This window comes from Chiloscyllium plagiosum, unplaced genomic scaffold (genome assembly GCF_037043375.1).
Source record: "Chiloscyllium plagiosum isolate Xiang-an unplaced genomic scaffold, Cpla_swu_hap1 HiC_scaffold_8, whole genome shotgun sequence".
NCBI classification, from domain to species: Eukaryota; Metazoa; Chordata; class Chondrichthyes; order Orectolobiformes; family Hemiscylliidae; genus Chiloscyllium; species Chiloscyllium plagiosum.
In genome coordinates, this window is record NW_028270146.1 from 20,316,645 (window position 1) to 20,338,949 (window position 22,305).

The 22,305-nt window shown below is 39.6% G+C and overlaps 1 protein-coding gene across 5 annotated transcripts in view; it reads left to right on the forward strand.

Moving 5' to 3' along the window:
• Positions 1-22,305, forward strand: part of lin52 (lin-52 DREAM MuvB core complex component) — a 96,835-nt gene that overhangs the window by 23,435 nt on the left and 51,095 nt on the right. For 3 of the 5 annotated variants that reach the window (XM_087989643.1, XM_043697087.2, XM_087989642.1), the window contains exons 4-5: positions 3,265-3,331; positions 5,077-5,160. In XM_087989643.1, coding sequence (XP_087845769.1) covers positions 3,265-3,331; positions 5,077-5,160 — 151 coding nt within the window. The remainder of the gene's footprint in view (positions 1-3,264; positions 3,332-5,076; positions 5,161-22,305) is intronic. The other 2 variants (XM_087989644.1, XM_087989645.1) reach the window with 1 other exon arrangement.

Consider the following 22,305-nt stretch of genomic DNA (forward strand, 5'->3'; position numbering starts at 1 on the left):
TCTAGGTAGCTGTGGGAGTCGGTCGGTTTATAGTAAATGTCCGTGTTGATTCGGTCGCCAGAGATAGAAATGGAAAGGTCTAGGAAGGGGAGGGAGGAGTCTGAGACGGTCCAGGTGAATTTGAGGTCGGGGTGGAAGGTGTTGGTAAAGTGGATGAACTGTTCAACCTCCTCGTGGGAGCACGAGGCAGTGCCGATACAGTCATCGATGTAGCGGAGGAAAAAGTGGGGGGTGGTGCCAGTGTAGCTGCAGAAGATGGACTGTTCCACATATCCTACGAAGAGTCAGGCATAGCTGGGGCCCATGCGGGTGCCCATGGCTACTCCTTTGGTTTGGAGGAAGTGGGAGGATTGGAAAGAGAAGTTGTTCAGTGTGAGGACCAGTTCAGTCAGTCGAAGGAGGGTGTCAGTGGAAGGGTACTGGTTTGTACAGCGGGAAAGGAAGAAGCGGAGGGCTTTGAATCCTTCGTGATGGGGGATGGAGGTGTACAGGGACTAGATGTCCATGGTGAAGATAAGGCGTTGGGGACCGGGGAAGCGCAAATCATGGAGGAGGTGGAGGGCGTGGGTGGTGTCCCGAACTAGTCCGATAAACCGAACAATAAAACAGTGCATATATCATAGACACCCCTGGCAACCAGCAAACCATCCGTCTCTCCCACCTTCCAGCCACGCAAAGGCAGCAAACCCCTCCGCCCGTTCTGGTTCTCGGTCCACCCCCAAGTCCCTTCCGGCTCTCAGTCTGCCCTGACACCTTCTGGCCACCTCTAGGACAGCCTGTCCTTTGTCCAGCCCCGCCCCCCAGGATGACAGTTACCAGGACAGCCTACCCACCTTCCAGCTTCCCAACCACCCTCTCACGCCTTCGGGCCACCTCTAGAACAGCCTGCCCTGGTACTTGCCCGGGGTGACTGTGAAGGGGTCTCCTGGTTCCACGATCGGCCAAATCATCAACAGGAATGCGGTCTGCTTCAGCAAGGTTTCACAGTTTATTACGACGCCAAGCACAAGTTTGTCCAGCAACACAGAAGTTAAAAGCTTCTGTGTTCCTTGGAGAAACTGCACAATTTCACTTGGAACAAAGGCAATTTTTATATATTTCTTAAGAAATAGTACAGCCTTAATTGCAGAGTAAATTCAATGAAGTGTAATAAAATGACATAATGGACAGCAAGTTAACCCAATGATATTTTCTGGGAAACAAAGTTGTTTACTACACATTATCTCTTCGCACTTGCATTTCAAGGTTAGCTGGATGGTTAGTAATGTCCTATCTAGCTTAGTTAATTCTATACTGTGAAGGCTCTATTTTCTGCTTTATCTTTTGATTCACTTAGCTCAGCAAGGCAGGAATGCAGCTTTTAGCAGGGTGAGAAACCATTTTAAACATAATGTTAATTTGCAGCCTGAAGCCATTTTGTTATGTTACTTTGCATTAAGAAGCCATTTTGTGGTTAATAAAAGCATGCATAAAATGGTTGCTCCTGACAACAGCCTAAATCCAGCTTTTAGATCCTCAACTGCTCTGAGGAAGGCCTACCCACCATCCAGCTCTCGGTCTGCCCCTACATACTATCTGGCTCTTGCCTACCCTGACGTGCCATTTGGCTGGTGGACTGCCCTGACACACATTCTAGCCACCTCTAGGACAGCCCGTCCCCCTCCCTGGGATGACTGTGCACAGGACAGATCACAGCCTTCTGGATCTCTGCATGCCCCTACACAATGTCTGACTCTTGGCTGCTCTGACACACCTTCCGATCACCTCTAGGACAGCCTGTCCCAATTACCCCTTCTTGGGATGACAGCGCTCAGAACAGTTTACTCACCTTCCAGCTCTCAGGGCGATTGGTATCAGGGCGGCCTACCTACCTTCCAGCCTTCAGAGCAGCCTACCCACCTTCTGGTTCACAGGATGTCCTACCCACCCTCCGATCTCAGGGTGACAGCTTTCAGGATGATCTAGGAGCCTCCCAGCTCACAGTGAGTCCTGCCAGATGCAGGGACACACAAGACAGTGCAGGTGATAAATGCAACAACAGGACAGAGTCAATTACCAACAAACAGAGTCCTCTCTGGTACACAGCGTCCATTACCATAAACAGTTCTCTTCAAAATGCAAAGTCCATTCCCAGAAACAGAGTTTACTTCAGTATGCAGAATGCATTGTCAGAGATAGAGTCCACAACCAAAGGCAGAGTCCACTCCTGAAAGTAGCATATACACACTCCACAGCACACACACGTGTTCAATCTCCATATAGGCCTCGTTTATCCACAATGAACCAGGCTGACTCACAGGAATGCAGTAGATTGTGAAGGTGCAGTTAACTCTCAGGGATTTGGTCCTCTCCCAAAGACAGAGGCCACTCCTGAACTCCAGGTTACAGCAACCTCTCAGCACACACATAGGTGTTCAGCCTTTACAGAGGCCTAGTCCACTAACAAAGGGCCAGACCTACCCAGGAACAGCTCATCTAGAAAGGTGCATTTTCTCACAGGGGCTCAACCCAAACACCAAAAAAAGGTGAAAACACAGACAAAAAGGAAAGAAAACCAGAGTGCATGGGCTAAGCTTTGGCGCAAAATCAGTATCATCCTTTTCTCAAAGTAAAAGAAAAGAGTAACATACAGACTGTAACCAGCCAGTGAAATGACAGTTCCCTAATGAGAACTGAAACACATTGACTACATAGATCAGGCAGTTTAGAAATCAGTCCTCCATAGAATAGGAATACCAGTTAACAAAACTGGCTTTGTGGACCAGCCAGTTTAGGAATCCAGTTCTCCCGAAAAAAACAGAAACCAGCAGCAGAAATACACTGACTGTGGGCCAGCCAGCATAGAGTCAGTTCCCTAAACTGGTATATCTCCTGGTTATATCAGTCAGCCAGAGCTTTCCTGATTGCTCCAAGTCCTGTCAGGGGTCTATGATTGGCCCAGGTTAACAGCCCCAATCAAGGATCTCCTAGTCAGTGAGCTCTACCTGGCCCTTGTTCCGATCACGGCAACAGTATTTTCTCAACAGTTGATTCTCCCACAATAGTACATGGAATGAAGTTGTTTTCATTTGTTAATCCCATGTGGGTATGAGTATCAATGGGAGTAAGTATCAGTCTGTATGGTGAAAAGGCAGTATTAATAATTTACTGTGCCACCCATTCTGTCAAACCTGTAATAAAAACAAAGTATGCAATTTAGTTAAACAGGAATTGTAAGGTCCTTTTGCAATTAAGACTTCCCATTTTTCTATTTTTGTTTTGTAGCCTATTACCAGCTCTCCACCCAAATGGATGGCAGAACTTGAAAAAGATGATATTGACATGCTGAAAGGTATTTACTGTGTTTAATTTCTGTCTTAATTAACTGCTGTAAAATTCAGGATTGCTCTGAGCAATAAAACTAGGAGTACAAAACCATGGTGCTATAGATGGGACCTGTGAAGAAGGAATAAGTTACATTTATATAGCACCTTTCAGAACCGTAGACTATTCTTGATCACTTTATAAAGGAGATGTATTGTGCAGTTATGCCTAACAATACTAAGGAGAATCACAAAGAACAGAATGTGTCGTATGGAGGTGAAAAGGATGACCAGTGCTGAGAAATAATATGTTTAAAAAATTTAGTAGATAATTTAAACAAACAAGGAAAGGTTCATAAAAGAGAGAGTTGGGTTACGATAAAGAAAGGATTTGAAATTTTAAGAGTGGTTGTATAACAGTGATATTCAGATTTAGTATTAGTTTTCAGAATGAGAACATTGATGTACTTGAGAAGAATGGTTAATCAATCAATTTGGTTCTTTTTCAAATTAGCATAATCAAGGTGGCTAATTCTTTAATCCCTGGTTATGTAAACTCCATGCTGGAAGGATGTGAGAGGAGAGATAGGAGAAGAATTTATCACCATTTTCCAATCGTCCTTTGTTATGGACTAGGCTAGACCCCTCAAAACATTTTTAAGCAGGTAGACCAGACCATAACTTTGCTATTTTTCTAGCTAAATGTATAGTGGATATTCCCAGAGTGAAATAGCTGGTTCGGTTACCGAATTTTAAACAGACAGAATTTATTTACAAAATTGTGGGTGAAACATAAAGAACAGAAAACAGAATAACGGATACCATATTCTATCCAAACCCTAATTAGTGATGCTTGTCCGAAAATACTTGCAACAGTCCCAATACACACATCCCTTAGCACAAATGCTAAAAATGACACAGGCAGCTTACAGTTTGCTGTAAGAGAGGTAAGCAACACATCTCCTGCTGCAACTGAACTCACTAAAGTTCTGAACTGAATAAAAGAAAACTCTAATCTAAATGAAAGCTAGCTATGCAGCTAGCTGGCCACTCCCCTTTGATTATACCGTGTTTTTATAAAACATGAAAGTCTTAGGCTGGAGGTATTATCTGTTAGCGATAAACAAAGGGCTTCAATAAACCAGTCAAACTTCAGGCATGGTGGAACCTTAGGTCGTTAGAACCTCTCTGAAAAAAAACTCAAGAGTATCATAACCTTGTAAAAAGAACCAGTATTATGACACCTTAAATATGCAAGTTTTATAATATCATCTAAACTCTGTTTTAAAATTCGGACATTAACAATTTTCTTCAAATATATTTGTCATCATTTTGGTATCTCTGTCTCAGTTGTGAAGTCTTGCATTTTTTTTATATAGGAAGCTTGTAAAAATAAACGGAAATACATGGTTTCATTGTGTTTTGCATAATTTTATTTTCAGAATGCTTCTTGTTCTGCAGTGAAAAATGTGTCATGCATATTTGATGTGGAGTTTAAATGAAAGTTCGCTTTAGACAATTTGTAAAGTTGTAAATTTGCACTTATTCTCACTCGCCTCTTTGAATATAAATTTAATTTATAAGTTTTGATGATCATTTCTATTCACTATCCTAATTAAATGTTTAAAATCCCACAACCACCTGATGAAGGAGCAGTGCTTTGAAAGATTGTGCTTCCAAATAAACCTGTTGGACTATAACCTGGTGTTACGTGATTTTTGACTTTGTATACCCTAGTCCAACACTGGCATCTCCAAACTATGTTTGCTCACAGAGTTGGGAAGTCTTACTACTGCTAACTTAATGGAGAAGGTACGAGGCCTACAAAATCTCGCTTACCAGTTGGGATTGGATGAATGTAAGTGCTTGTTTTCAATTGGAAATCATTGTATGTAACTATATTAATTTAAGCTTGGAGTAGAAGAAAAATAATCATGGTTATAAATGCAGATGACAGACCATGCACTGCTTGGAGAACATAGTTGTTATTGACTCATGTTGAAGTTTCTTATAACAGCATTTTCTTCTACTCTCAGCCCTGTTCTCTTTTTGTTTGCCATACTGTCTCTGCATGTTCATGTTGATGAATTGGGTATGGCAGTTCCAAATTCACTATTTTTAATTTGACGTAAAGATGGCAGCAAAATTAAGGTGTAGCCAAACCCTCCTTCAAATCTTGCTTAAAGCAGAGAAATGAAGATTATTTATTTTTCATAATAAACCTGTGTTTGTGTTCACAAGGCTTGGCTCAAAATAGTTTAAATCCAGAAGACAGGTATCACTGACGTGTAGGTATTCTGCTTACAAATGGAATTTAGGTCTTTGTATGCTCATGGGGTGAGGGGACTGTGAAGACTAGATATTAAGTCTGCTTTCTGAAGCCAAACTGTGGTAAGAGTGCAATGTAATATGGATTAAGATTGTAACTATAGTATTAATATATTAATAATACTGCGTATGCCTAATACATTCAAGAACAGGTATTATTAGCTGAGAAGGTTTCCACGTACTGATGGGGGATGAGGTCAGGAACCAGTTCTTCCATATGTATGTTGCAAATTTTATGTCTGGTAGGCCCTGGCAATTATGATACCACAGGGACAAGCTAACGCATTGTACAACTCAGGCATTGGGATGGAGTTGAGGATGGATAGTTAGAGTGATAAAAAAGGTGTGGGAGCTAAGTTTTTCAGTATGTTTGTGAATCTTGCATATGAGTATTTTGTATTGTGAAGAGCAGTCCTGGATTATGACTCCCATAAAAGATATTATTGGGGTGAGTGGCAGATATGGAAAAGGTTGTGTTGGTTAAAGAAAGATAAATTAAAAACCAGACAAACATAAACTTGACAGTGAGAGAGAAAATAATGACCTGATTGGGTCTTTTTATTAAATAGAATTTGTAATTTCACCATAATTAAATAGAACTAATGATATTTAATGGTAATGCTGATGTGAGACCAATTGAAGATTTCACAAAATTAGATATTGTCTTAATTGCAGAGTAATATGTATCATGACTCACAGGAGGGTATGATCATATGGAGAGTATTGGATCCTGGGGATTGATTACAAGGCAGTAATTTAATTGAGCAGTTAGTTGATTTCCTAAGTTGTCAGAGCAGTGCTTACATGTGTTCAAATGGTACAAGAATCAAAATTAGATTACTGTGTTGACACTGTTTGCAGCAGCTTTACTAATGTGATCAGTGACAGAAGATGTATTCCCTGTCAATTTGTGATGTGTTCACAATTAAGGAATTGAAGCGATTAGTAGATGTTAAGCAGGAAGTTGTATGACTAAATTCTGAGATGAGGCTAAAAGTTAAATTGGGAGAAAGTGAGGACTGCAGATGCTGGAGATCAGAGCTGAAAATGTGTTGCTGGAAAAGCACAGCAGGTCAGGCAGCATCCAAGGAGCAGGAGAATCAACTTTTCGGGCATGAGCCTTTCTTCAGGCTCATGCCCAAAACGTCGATTCTCCTGCTCCTTGGATGCTGCCTGACCTGCTGCGCTTTTCCAGCAACACATTTTCAGCTCTAAAGGTTAAATTGCATGGATTAGGCCAGATCACTCAAAACATTCTTAAGCAGGCAGCCCAGGCCATAACTTCTTTGCAATTTGTTTTGATAAGTGTACAGTGAAAATTACCTAGAGTAAGTTAGCTAGGTTGACTATAGGTCATAGAGTCATTGAGATATACAGCACGGAAACAGACCCTTCGGTCGAACTCGTTCATGCCGACCAGTTATCCCAACCCAATCTAGTCCCATCTGTCAGCACCCGGCCCATACCCCTCCAAACCCTTCCTATTCATATACCCATCCAAATGCCTCTTAAATGTTGCAATTGTACCAGCCTCCACCACATCCTCTGGCAGTTCATTCCATACACGTACCACCCTCTGCGTGAAAAAGTTGCCCCTTAGGTTTCTTTTATATCTTTCCCCTCTCATCCTGAACCTATGCCCTCTAATTCTGGAGTCCCCCAACCCAGGGAAAAGACTTTGTCTGTTTATCCTATCCATGCCCCTCCTGATTTTATAAACCTCTGAGGTCACGTCTCAGCCAGCGACGCTTCAGGGAAAACAGCCCCAGCCTCTTTAATCTCTCCCTTTAGCTCATATCCTCCAACCCTGGCAACATCCTTGCAAATCTTTTCTGAACCCTTTCAAGTTTCAGAACATCCTTCCAATAGGAAGGAGACCAGAATTACAGGTAATATTTCAAGGTTTGAAAACAGACAAAAGTTTATTCACAAAATTGTGGAATGAAGCACAAAGAACAGAATAAAAAACACCTACAGAACTCAGTCTATCCAAACAAGACTTAATTATGCTGTTCCGAATATGCACAACAGTCCCAATAAACAAACTTCCATAACCACAGTAACAATGAAACAAAGGCTTACAGGTCAAAGTTAGAAGGGTAGAAGGAGATAGAGTCTAGCAGCCTGTTTTCACACAGCCCACTCCTGCACCGACCAACTCAAACTTCAGTTTCTAGGACTGACCACTCCCCTTGCATTATACAGATCACTTCTAAAACATGACCACTTTGTAAACAGAAAGCCTGTCAATAAACTCTTTCATCTCTATACCAAACCAGTCTAATTGGAGCCTGAGTTGTTTACGACCCCTCTAAGAAAAAAGGACACAGCATCCTTGAGAAAAGGAACAGCTTTCAGAAAAAAGGACCAGCTTTGTGACAGTCATAGAATCAGTTTGCATGGCAACAAACCCTTTGATCCAACTCATCCATGCTGACCAAGTTTCCCAAAAAAAGCTGGTCTGTGATTTGCATCATTTCCAGTAGAGGCAAGCAATACTTGATTTTCATTCTGCCATCTCGCGTACATGATTTAGTGTAGGGCTGAGCATTTGCTACATAGCTGATTCCCTATGAATTCAGTGGGACTCAGGCAGCATTGCAGAGTTCTGAAGAAGGGACACTCGACCCAAAACATTAATCCTGCTTTTTGTCCACAGATGCTGTCAGTCCTGATGAGTTTTTCCAGCAACTTCTGTTTTTTCTGATTTCCAGAATCTGTAATTTATTTTGTTTTGTTTAGTGTTACAGAGAGCGTGTCCTTCAGATAGCCTTTTCTTCTTTAAGATAATCTCTTTTTTAAAAGCATTGAATAACAGGAGATTGTTGCTGAATACTGTTCTGATAATGCTAAAGAAGATCAACAATTCTTGGAAAATGCAGACTCACAAAAGTATGAACTATTTTGTTGATAGAAGTGACAAGACGATTTACAGTTTTATGGCATGATAATAAGCTTTTTTCTGTGATTTCTTTGTCAATAGCTCAATGTGCGCACAGGAGGAATGGGTGTTCAGTGCTTACAAGTTCTGTTAGTGATACTTCAAAAGTTTTGGTTGATTGGCACTTTTATAAGTTTTGTAGTAATGGTAGTTTTTTTTAAAACAGAAAATTATGAATGGGTATTGTTAAGAAGTTCCACACATTAGTTCTGCACAGTATGGGTACTTGTTTGGAATAGGCAAAAGTGAGGAGTGCAGATTCTGGAGATCAGAGTCTAGATTAGAGTGGTGCTAGAAAAGCACAGCAGGTCAGGCAGCATCCGAGGAGTAGGAAAATTGACGTTTTGGGCAAAGGCCCTTTCCTGATGAAGGGCTAGACACTGGTTTGGAATGTTGATATAGAGGATTTAAGAGGCAATGGGTTTGATAGGAGCTCATAAGTTACAATGTCAGGTATGGCGGTGGGTAGGAGGGCATGAGCTCCTAGGAGGATGCTGAAGAGACATGAGGGGAAACATTTTTTACACAGATAGTGGATCATGTAAGTGGCATGGTGGCACAGTGGTTAGCACTGCTGCCTCACAGTGCCAGAGACCCGGGTTCAATTTCCGCCTCAGGCAACTGTGGAATTTGCACATTCTCCCATGTCTGCATGGGTTTCCTCCGCATGCTCCAGTTTCCTCCCACATCCAAAAATGTGTAGGTTAGGTGAATTGGCCATGCTAAATTGCCTGTAGTGTTAGGTGAAGGGGTAAATGTAGGGGAGTGAGTCTGGGTGGGTTGCGCTTCGGTGGGTCGGTGTGGACTTGTTGGGCCGAAGGGCCTGTTTCCACGCTGTAAGTAATCTAATCTAATCTAATCTAATGTGTGAAATGAACTTCCAGAGGAAGTGGTGGATACAGGTATAGTTACAACATTTAAAAAACGTTTGGGTAAGTACATCAATAAGAAATGTTTGGAGGGATATCGGCCAAATGCAGACAGGTGGGAGTAGTTTATTTTGGCATTAGAGTTGGCATGGACTGGTTAGGTTGAAGGTCGGTTTCCCCGCTGTATACTCCGTGACCCTATAACTGGGTGAGGAGTATTAGTTGGTATGCAGAGTATTTGGAGGGAGGTGACTGTGAGCAGTGAGGCCTAGTTAAGCACAAAAGATAAGCAAACAACTAGGATGAAGTCCCAGAGAATCAAAGTGGGACTTTTAAACAGCCCACTAACAGGTGGCCATCACTGTGTCCATTTCTGAATTGTCAGACAGGGCCGAGTCCACAGTACTGCAGGAACTAATTGATAATGGCTCCCGGCCTGGCTAATTCATGGAACTAGAAGATTTATACTTGTTAATATGTTGGAGAGAGAGGGTGATTTAATTCTTCTGATTCTATATAATCCTATGGTTAATTCCTTAGTGATTAGGAAATTCATAGTTGACTTTCCAACTAAGTGTATGAGTAATCTACCGTAATTCTAGTTAATTAATTTTTAACAATAAAATAACATAATACAGCCATAGCCCCAATAGAGGAAGACAACTGTTTGTGAGTTTATACTGAGGGTCACCATGCCTCAGAGGGGAGAGGTTGAGGAGGAAGAACTTTCAGGGTGACCTCAGCTGGTGAGGGAATTGAATCCATGCTGTTGGCATCATTCTGAATCAGAAACCAACGTCCAGCCAACTAAGCTAAATACCTCATATACGCTTGTAGATCCCAAATTTTAAATTCTGTCATTTTGCACTGGTATTAGAATTTTTAAAAATTCTCTCTCTGGATGTGAGCATCACAAGCTATGTCAGCATTTATTGCACATGCCTACTTGATCTTGAGGAGGTTCTGGTGAGCTGCATTCTTGAATCGCTGCAGTCCATGTGTTATAGATGCATCAGTAGTGTTGGTAGGAAGGAAGTTCAGCATTTTGACCCAGTGATAGTGAAGGAGTGGTGATACTGTTCGAAGTCCAGATAGTATGGAGGGAAACATGCATTTGCTGTTTGAAACATGCATTTGACTGTTTGGAAGGTGCTGGCAAAGGAGCCTTGGCAAATTTCTTCTTGTAGATGATATGCACTACTACCACTTTTATTCAGTTGTGATGAGAGTAAATATTGGTGCCACTTAAGTGGGATGCTTTGTGTTTCTGGAATGTTGCTGGAGCTGCACTCATCCAGAAAGTGTAGAATCTTCTTTCAAAATACTGGCTTCTGCCTTGTAGATAGAAAAATGGCTTTTGGAGTGAGAAGGGAAGTTAATTACTGTGTAATTCTAGACTCTAACTTGCTGTTGTCTAACTTGCTGTTGGAGCCGATTGTATTTGTATGCCTGATCCGGTTTAGTTTCTGGTCAATGGTAACTGCCTAGATGTTGATTTTAGGAAATTTAGTGATGCTAATGCTATTGTGTGTAAAGATAGTGGGATTCCTTTTTTCACTACCTGGCACTTATGTGACATGAATGTATCTTGTAACATGTCATTCCAAGCCTGAGTGATGTCCGGGTCTTGTTGGACACAGACTTTGAATCATGAATGGCACTGAACATTGTGCAATCATCAGTAGGTATCCTCACTGCTGACCTTCTGATGGAGCGAAAGTCATTGATGAAGCATTTGCAGACATTTCGACCTAGGACATTACACCTAGAAAATGCTACAATGATGTCCTAAAATTGAGATGATCAACCACTTGGCTGCCATACTTAGTCAAATGCTATCAAGGGTGGTCACTGTTCCCTCACTTCTGGAATTCAACTGTTTTGTCATACATGGACCAAGACTCTCGTAAGGTCAGCAGTTGAGTGTACCTAGTGGAATCCAAACTGAGTGTCCTGAACAGTTATACTTAAATAAGTGCTACTTGGTCGTACTGACAACAATGCCTTCCCTCACTGTGCTGATGATTGAGTGGCTATTGACCTGTTTGGATTTGTCATGCTTATTGTGGACAGGACATATGTGGGAAGAATGAATGAATGAATGAATGAATGAATAAATCTGACATCGGTAATGCTGGTGATCTTCGGAGAAGTTTAAGACATATCATCCATCAGGTCCATCTGGCTGTAGATGGTTGCATGTGCTCATCTTTTGCACTGTTTTTCTGGGCTCCCTTATCATTGAGGATGGTAATGCTTATGGAACCTCCTCTTCCAGTGAGTTTTTTTAAATTGATCACTACCAGTCATGATTAGATCTGATCAGTTGGTAGTGGGTTTGGTAAGCCTGTCAGTCTCATGCTACATTTGAGATTTGGCATGCAAACAGTCCTGTGTTGTAGCCTCACCAGATTAACAGCTTATTTTTAGGTCTGATGCTGCAGTTGGAGTTCCTTCCTATATTCATCTCTTAAGTAGAGTTGATCCCCTGGCTTGATGGTAATGGTAGAGTGGAGAATATGTTGAGCTATGAAGTCAAAGAGTATAATTGAATATCGTTCTACTGCGTTGATGGCCCACAGCACTGCGTGGATGCCAAGTTTATAGTTACCCAGCTATGTTTAAAATCTATTCCTGTTTAACAAGGTGGTTGTGCCACACAACAAAAAAGACGATATCCTCAGTGTGAAGACAATATCTTAGTCTGGCCTTGAATAATGTGGGAGAACTTGCACATTCAATATTGGGTAGGTGGAATCCTGATGGAGACTATCAAGCTTGATAATAGAGCTTCATGTGTGCAATTTCAAAAACTCTAAACTGGATGAAATTGATTGCTGCAGTGCAAGTTATCACCACAAGGTGATACCATGACCTCAAACTTGCAGCTCAAGTGTTTTCTGAACTTCTATTTGACTGGCTTGTGGAAATGTATCAGCAAAGTGAAATAAGAAAGACCGTTTTTTCAAAATACTATTCATTTGTTTGAGCCGGAACATAAATTTGACCTTGCCTTCATGGTGAATGAAACAAAATATTCTTTATTTTGAAAAAGAATGTAGTGTTTGGAGAATAGGAGAAACTGGATGTTTTTGCAACACATCATTGGACCTAATGGACATATTAAGGAAAATAATTTGTACAAAGCAGATCAATTTGTGATGTAATTGTAGCTATAATTTAGTTTGTAATTTAAACTATCTCGCAATTTCAATGATGTATTTAGAGTTAGACTTATGTAGGCCTCCCACCTTAAATGCTCCTTTAAACTTGAGCTGATCGTAATTAACTTGCACCAATTCATATTCAACCATCACACCCCTGTTTGCTGACCTACATTAGCACTGACCTTGGTTTTGAAGCTCTTTGCTTGTAAAACTTTCCATCATTTTGTATCAATCTGTCTCGATGATATTGTCTAGCTCTTTTTAGCCTTTTGAGATCTTGCAATCTTCCAAATCTGGTATTTTGCATATTTCCATTTCATCATTTCCACATTGCTAAGTTCTTTGCTAAGTTCTGCAATTCTGTCTGTAACTTTCTGCCCCGCTTTCTCCTTCTATAAGATGATTCTTCAAAACAACTACATGACAAATCCTATCCTAATATCTCCTTTTATGGCTTGATGCCTTGCTTTGTCAAACAATGAGATTATGCTAATTACATGTAGCAGAAGAGGCAAATAAGTGGCAGATGGAATTTAATATAGGAAGCATAAACTGATGTATTTTGATAAAAGGGATAAGGAGAGGCAATATAGTCTAAATGATACAGTTCATAATAGTGTGCAGAGATACATGATCCAGGATGCATGTGCATAAATACTTAAAAGTGGCAGAGCATATTTGCAAAGTATACATCGACATAGAGCAGGAGTAGGCCATTCAGCCTGCTCCGCCATTCAGTATGATCATAGCTGATCCTCTATCTCAATGTTATATTTCTGCTTTACTCCCATACCCCTTGATGCCTTTAAAATCAGAAAAAAACAAAAAAATTTGTCTATGGATCTTGTGTTTTATAATTGAAGCATTGAGTACAAAAGTGCTGAATCTTTGTAAAATTCTGTTAGGCCAGATCTAAAATTATGAGTAACTTTGATTATCACATTTGAGGATGAAAGTTCTTAAGAGGGTGCAGAAGAGATTTACCAAAATGATTCTGGGAATGGGGGGGGGGTTTTAGCTACAAGGTTATATTGGAGAAGCCAGACTTCTCCTTGGAGCAAAGGATATTGAGAAGAGATTTGACAGAAATCTACAAGATTGTGACAGGTTGGATAAGACAGATGAGAAGAAGCTATTTCCATTAGTTGATGATACAAGGGCAGATTTAAAGTTTTGACCAGTGGCAAAGGAAATATGTGAGAAAGAACGTTGCTACGCTAATAATGACTCAGAACGTGCTGGTTCGTCGAAGCAGGAACAATGAATGATTAGTAAAGGAAATTGGAAGAGAAAAACAGGGCTATGAGTGTAGAACTGGGGAATGTTCCACAGTGTTGACAAGGGCTCAGCAGGCTGAATGGCCTCCTTCTTCATCATAAATGACTCTCTGATTTCAGGGCATTGATGAGGACTCCAGCCTTTGCTTGGAATTCCTGGTGAATATGGTTGTTTGACTGATCTCCACTGCTAGGCAATGGAACCCTTCCCACTTTTACCTCCAAGTATTTGCATCAAGTGGTTAGAGTCAGTGATTGAATGGGAGCAAATGCTGGATTACTATTTGATATATATTTCAGTTTTGCTAAATAGGCACTCTTGCACCCTCTTTGAGTAAGATGGAAATGTAGCAGCATGTGATAGAATTTTATTGTAAATTGGTGAGGATTAGGAAATGGATTCTGACTGTCCGATTTCAGTAAAAGATCCAACTGAACTTTCTTTACAAAAAGAGTTCATGAATAAAGATAAAGCATCCAGAGAAGTCAGGACCTTTAGCAATATTCCTTATCTAGGTTCAGTAAAAATATGGTTATTTATTCATAGCCCTACCATGGAGCCATTTTCACTAGTCAGTGAGTTGGTAACTAGAAGACATTATTTTAAGGATATCAACAAAAGACTAAGGCATAAGTCAGGAAATGTTATAGTGTAAAAAGGTAATGGTGTTTGAGAATCATAATCATTTTTAAAAGAGAATTGGATGAACACTTTAAAAATTTAAAATTTTTAAATTGACACCATTCTACTTTTATTCTGAGGCAGTGGAGAAACAGCAAATGTTGTAAATGTTTTGCATTTAGTTTTACTCCTGTTATTTAGTATTAATGACCTCCTAGATATAAGTGGTTTTCATGGTTTTCACGACTGTTTCTGGGTCACATCTTTAATGTGGTAAACTCAACCAGTGTTCAGTATGATAAGTTTTTGTCTGACATCATATAGAATTGTCTAGCACAGAAGGAGACCATTTATACCTACATTGATTCTTTGAGGGAGCTCCCTAGTTTGTCCACATCCCCATTCTGTCTCTATAGTTCTGCAGATTTTCCCCTTTGAATATCTATCCAATTCCCTTCTGAAAGTTTTATTACTGACTCTGCTTTAACCACCCTCTCAGGCAGTGCAGTCCAGATCATAACAGTTCACTGTCAGAATTCCCCTAACTTCTCTCAATCTTTTGCCAAACATTGGTATAATGAAGAAGGTGCTGATGTTTTGATCTTCATGTAATCTCACCATTTGGTTTTGTATTTGTACTTGTCTTTCTGATGAAAGAGGGTCTTTTCGATTAATAGAACCCACTGAAGTTTAATCAAAGTAGACAGAATTGCAGAGAAATTACATTGTGGAAATTATCAACTCAGCCATAGACTTGTGTTGGTATTTGTCACACAATAGGAGGCCTAAACCCAGATGCCTCCCTGCTTCAAATTTCCTTTATTCCCCATTTCCTGCAGCTACCAATCTAATTTCCAGAAGGCATTTGATGTCACGTCAAAGGTTCTATTGCAAGGTAGGAGCTCATGGTTTGGGAGGAATATATTAGCATGGAGTGAGGATTAGTTGACACACAGAAGACAGAAAGGTGGAATAAATGGGTCATTTTCAGGTTAGAAAGACATAAATAGTTAGAAAGACAAAAATTGTGGAATCCCACAAGGGTCAGTCCAGGATCTGAAAGTATTTACTGTTTATGTTAATGACTTGGACAAGGGGACAGAGCGTAATGTATCCAAATTTGCTGCTGGTATAAACATAAATAGAAGGGGCATTTTGTAATGAGGACACAAGGAATCTGCAAAGGGATACAGATAGGTGAGTAAGTGGGTAAAACGTGGCAGATAGTTTAATCTGGGGTAGTATGTGAGCTTACATTTTCGTCGGAAGGACCAAAGGGCAGATTATTATTTAAATTGAGAGAGACTTTAAATAGTGCAGTGCAGAGGGATCTGGTTGTTTTTGTGCATAAAACACAATGTTAGTATGAACTAATCCCCAAAGACTTTAGGAGGTGAAATTCCTCCTGCCTTTAATTTTAATAAAGTATCAAATGGTCATGCAAAATATAAAATTCTATTTTGTATTCACACTAACCATTTTGATGTAGCTATTGAAAAGCGTGTGTCCCCTGACCTGTCAGTTCGTTCTTGTGTTTAAAAGAGGATTGGAAGGCTAATAGAACATTAGAAAATGCTGTTGCTTGTCATAAAATGTGTATTCTGTTAGCAACAGGCAAGTAGGCAGAACAGATAATCTTCCTGTAATGTCAGTTGTCATCTCTGTTTATTGGAACAAGGGAGGGGCACTTCAGAATTATGTCAGGAACTGAATACATATTCTCCCTCTTTTCCAACAGAACAACACCATTTAACTTGTATTTATGCTGACAATGCTGTTTCCCAGTAATGGATACAGATTATGATTTATAGCAATTTCATCACAATCCTTGTGAAATCATCCATTATCTACATAATGTGCATTGTACATTGTCATTTTCTATGACAGTCCTTTGTGAAGTGAAGGGAGGGGTAACAACATAATAATCTTCCATCTTACCATCTCCAATGAAACCAGGAAAATATCTTTCTAAGATTTTTTGTGTCTTTAGATTTCCTGTTGTCCTTTTACGGAACAAAGATGGGGCTTACTCCATTATCCCCATGGGTGATAGTTTTCTGCAGCCACGGTCCCAGAATAGAATGCAGTGAAAGAATAGAACTATTTAAAATCAAAACTTGTCTAATGCCTGTCTATAGTGAGACTAATTTATGACAATAGCACCTTGCATTTGTATAGCCCCTTAGTGCAATATTGGGCCAGATAGGCAAAAGGCACATCAGCAAGGTAAGTTTCAGGAGTTTCTTAAAAGGGGGAGGCGGGGAAAAGCAGAGGGACAAAGGGATGGAATTTCACACTTGAGGGCCTATGCAGCTGAGGGCACCTCTCCTCACCTGCCACCCCAATGATAGAATGCTTAAAATTCTGAATGAAGGCATAAATGAGGGATTTTGTGGAAGATAATGTGAAGTAAAGTCAAATCCAGGAGTTGTTATGGAGTTAGGAGTAGGTGATCTTAATGCTTAGTTAAATTTGGCATGTGCTGTAACTGGTTTCAGAGTGGCAGCAGCAGAGGTCTGTGAATAGATTCCTCTTTTATCCAGTATTGCCAAAATGGAAAACTGAGAATAAGTAGTATAGAAATCTAGATTTATTGGGTAGTAACTGATGCGCTTTCTTGTCTTAATTAATCTAACAATTCATAGCATTCCATCAAGGTGGTAGAGTTATTCTTGCTTTTATTAGTCTCAGTTACAAATTTGCTCATGCAGACACGCATGGGCATCATGCTAGTGAATTCTTGCAGATATCACTTAAAGTGATCGAGATTGTAGTTACTTGTACCATCAGCTCAGATTTGCACTTGACTGCATATCAAGCTAGCGTCAAGTGCACTGAGGGCCCATTTAAGTGATGCTGATTAAAACATGAGGGTCCCCTGTGCCTGCGCAGCTGCTGTGCCGCTGGTGGCTCCTGCCACTCGAAACTCAAATAATTACATGAATCCCCAGTAGGATTGATGGGTTTCAGTGAGCACGTGGCACATCTGTTACGCTCTGCCTAATGAATTGTTCTGCAGGAAGAGGTTGCAGCTTGTCATCACAGCTCCTTGTCCCTCAGGGGCCTTCTGCTTGTTTTCTAACTAATGTTATTTATAGTAATTGAATTCAGATTACTCTCCTGGGTCTTGTGAATACATTGATAGTTAAACACTTGTTGGTTTTGGCTAGATTCTGTTTTAAGAAATTCTGAGAAGGTTTTAATAGAGCCAAGTGGCAATTGGCTTGAGCTGTCAGACCACAGGTTTTGAATAATTGTGACCTGCAACATTAAAATATTTTTAAATCAAGCAATTTATCATTTATATTGGATCCAAATTGCTTGTGTGAAATTTTCAGCCAAGTATTTTGTATGCTGAAACCGCCATCTTGAGATGGGATGTGGATGCTGCAACATGCGAGGAATCATAAAGTTATTTCAAGATAATTAATTGAATAGTAATATTGCAAAACCACCCTTTCTCCTCTCTCCTTATGTTTTCAAAAATAGGACAGAATAGCATACAATTGAATTCTAAGCCTTTCCATGACTGGATGAGAAGACTACATTGTGCTTCTGTATACATCTGCTATTTAAAAAAACAACACTCTTGGTTATGGTTCATTAATTCTTCATTCCAAAATTCTGAGAGTGGCCACCTCAGTTATGCTGGTTAGTTTAGCCTGAACTGGTGTCTGAAGATGTATGGAAGAGACAAAGTATTGAAGAAATAAGAATGAGTGGATTCCTTGCATAAAAACTAAACATTTGAAGTTCAGAATTGAAGAGACTAGAAGTAAAAGGTAAAGTTACCATAATCCTACTGGACTCATAGGGCCACTCCTGTCATTAAAGACATCTGACGGTCACCATGGAGATTAGGAGAGAGACTGAGAAAGAGAGTCTTTCATGGTAACCTCAGCTGGTGCAAGAATTGAACCCATGCTGTTAGCATCATGCTGCATCACAGACCAGCCATTCCACTAAGCGAGATAACTGATCTTTGACCAAAAATAGGGAGTCTCCCATTCAGAAATGAGATGAGGATTTGTTTCTGAAGGTGATGAATATTTGGGACACTCCTCCCCAGAGAGCGGTGGAGGTAGGGTTATTTAATATATTTAAGGCAGAGGTAGATATATTCTTGACTTATAAAAAAGTCTGTAATTTCTGGAGCTAGGCAGAATGTGGAGTTATGTCCAGGATCGGATCAGCCACGATCATCAGTTCTACTGGCCTGACCCTGCTCTTAATTCAAGTTTGTAAATTTAAGTTCAGCGCTGCTGCAGACATAATTCTGAATCACAATAGGGTACTTCAAGTAACACAATAGAGTCAGTCAGGGGTTAGAAAGATCAGGTGATTTTTTTTTTCAAACACTGGTTATCAGTGCAGTCTATAAAGAACTAATCCTAGTGTTGTGGTTGTTCATCTCTACAACAGTGTCTTTCTCCAGCTGACACTTTAAGTGCATGGATATATTTTGCTGATGGCTGAATCAAATCTGAATAAAAGTTGAAAAAGTTATTTGTATAGTGGAAGACTTTTTCTCACACACAAGCCTTCTGATACTACATGCACCAATGAAAGGGATGTCAGTCCAGGAAATATGGGAAAGTGGAGACTGACATGCCAATCACAAGCATATAATGCTGCAAAATGCTGGAATTCACAATAGAGTTCATTAACTTTTCTGTTTATATCTATGGAATTAACTGAAACTGCATTATATGGAAGATAATACAGACAGGAGAGGATAACAAATGCTGAATTGTTTGTGTTACATGGAAGATAATATACCAGCTGGATGTTGTCCTGGACTATTATGATAAGGAGTGAGATGGTAGCATAAACCATAAGAATTTTGAGCAGCTTATTTGTGCCATCTGAACTTCAAAGAATGTTACCTTCTTCACCATTTTATGTAGGAATGTAACACATTTTGCACTCCTTTTATCTGATTACAATGTGCCTTCTGCAACCTTTCATCTCAAAGTTGCAACTTTAGATCAGAATTGTTTTTGAGATGCAATACAGACAACAGAATTTAGGAAGTCAAAGTTTTTGGCATGGAATGGTGCATCTTGCAGTGAACAGTCATCCTTCAGATTGTGTTGCAAATTACAGGAAATGTAAATGAGTAATGGTTCAATGTTGTCACTAATGACATCTGGGACCTTGCAAATATTATGCCCAATAGTCAATGTCCTTAACCAATAAAACCAAAGTATAGAGAACAAAATAGAGCAATGAATGGAGAGAGGTATATGTCAAATTAGGTGCAGAAAGGAATGGATTATTACATATAAACAAAACACATCAAGAAGGTAAAGTAGGAATATTTTTACAAAATTACCAAAAATGTTGCATGATTGGGAATTTTAGTAAGTGAGAACTGCATATCAGATAGATACGTGTAATGTACTAACATAATGTGGAGAACCAATGGCCCTGTTCATCATTTTGCGAACAGTGCAACTGCTTTCATAAGCACATAGCAATTGTTAGATGAAAAAAGACTATGGTATGTGAGGTTGAACTTCCACTATCTTAGTGATCACATGACACAATGATAATGATTTTATTTACTAATCTATCAATTGGTCTGGAAGTGAAAAGAGCAAAACACCAGTAGTAGAATGTTTTGGGAATTATAGATTGCAAATCATCCTTTTTATTTCCAACTACATTGTACAAACCACGACATGTCCCAAATTGCACAAACTGTATCTTCTATAGATTTATTTCTGAAAATAAATTTAATTTCCATTTCTGAATATTGAAACCACTTTGCATCCTGAAATTTATTGCTACACAATGTTAACAAGATTGGCAAGACTGGAACAAAAATACCACTAAGTCAGATGAAAAAGCCTTGAAAACCTGAAGGAACAATTCATTATTTGCTAGATTGAGACACTAGTGCTTCATTGTTCCCTTCTGGACTGCCTAATTTCAGTGTCATTCCTGGGACATAAATCATGACATTTACTGGGGTCCTAGGACATAATATACCAGCTAGAAAAAAGTGAGGACTGCAGATGCTGGAGAGTCAGAGTTGAAAATGGCGCTGGAAAAGCACAGCAGTCAGCAGCATCCAAGGAGCGGAAGAGTTGATGTTTCAGGCATAAGCCCTTCATCAGGTATATGGAGGGGGAAGGGGCCTGAGAGATAAAAAGGGGGGTAGGGATGGGGCAAGATTATTACCTTGTCACTCATTTGGATGTGGGCAAAGCCCGGCCCATCCCTAATCTGCTCTTAAGGAGGTGGTACTGTCTCCTTGAACCACTGCAATCCATATTGGGTAGGTACATGTCCAGTGCTGTTAGGGAAGCAGTTGCCTGGATTTTGATTCATTTTGACATTACTTTGTGTTAATAATGCAAGTTCGACAGTTTCATGACACACTATGTATTTCAGCGAAGAGGCTCACAGCACAGTTACAATTTCCCCATTTTTTGAGGTTCATGGCACGACCATTCTGTTTATGGAGGCTCAGAAATTGTGGGTTTTTTTTGTTGTCACACATTGCTGGATTAGTTGCAAACCAATAATGATACTATTTTCCTATTCTGTGAATTTCTCCAAAGTTTATTATACACATTCCTCTAATTGTTTTTTAGAAATTGGTTAGAAACCTGTGTGGACATGTTGTGTCTGTCTTGCTACTGTACTCTTGAGTTTGACCTCCAGTTAGAGGAAGTGGTCAATGAGCAGATTTCATGATTTTAAGTCACCCAGAATGCAAATTAAATGGCTAAGAGGATCAGCTATTTGTGAGGATTTTATCTACTCTGCTTAACTTTCCACCACAAGCATTTAACAGTTTGTCATATATTTTAAAAAATCCTTTTTATTTTTCTGTAGAGAATCAGATTAGAAAAAGGAGAAGCTGATAGTTAAGAGGATTAACTGAGGAATGAATGTGGTTTGATCTGAAATGGGTTCATTAGATTCCTGATTTCTTTTTGTGAATTTGTGTCTCTGGCTTCCTAATGAAGCTGTTTAGAAATAAATCACCTATTTGAATGTCGGTCAGCCTGCTAGGCATTATAACATAGAGGGAATTCAGTGCTGTTATTTAGTGAAGTCCTTTGTTTGATCAATTTTATCTCAGTTTTAGCTGATTTGGACTGTGTTTTTTGATTATAATTTCTATCTACAGTTGTAGGAGGGACCTAATAATGAGCTCGTGCAAACACGTGCACACAAATGATTATTTTTGAACTCCTAGCCTTTTCTCTGCTCATTTCATGTTGGAGATGTATTTTGTAAGCATGGACATTTCTACAATCTCAATATTTGTAATTATTATATAAACAAATGTAAGTAACCTGGTTGTACCTCAAAACAGTATGATAAGCTGTAATTGTTTTAGAAGATGAATAAAAGTTAAGATATTTGAATCATCTATTTGTTTGCATCTGATTGAGAACCCCAGATTGTTATTTTATGACAGTTACGTATAGGTACAGCAGAGCAAAACAATGGAGATGGTTCTATCTATGTTGTTTTTAAACAAAACTTGCATTTCTTAATCTACTTTATTTTATTTAGGTATGCCTGTGCTATGAAATGAAATGCCTTTCTATGCAGTATCAGTATTTCCAGAACTCTCTATACTGAATGAAGAGTAAAGATTGAGACTAATGCTCCTTTCCCTTGGCCTTCTGGCACATAAGAGCAACATAAAAATGCCAACCTCTGTAATTTACTTTTTCAATTTCTCACACTAGGCACCAAATTGACTCTTCTGCCAATTGGCCCACTTTTGTTTGTCATTTATATAAACAACTTGGATGACAAAAGAAGAAGCATGG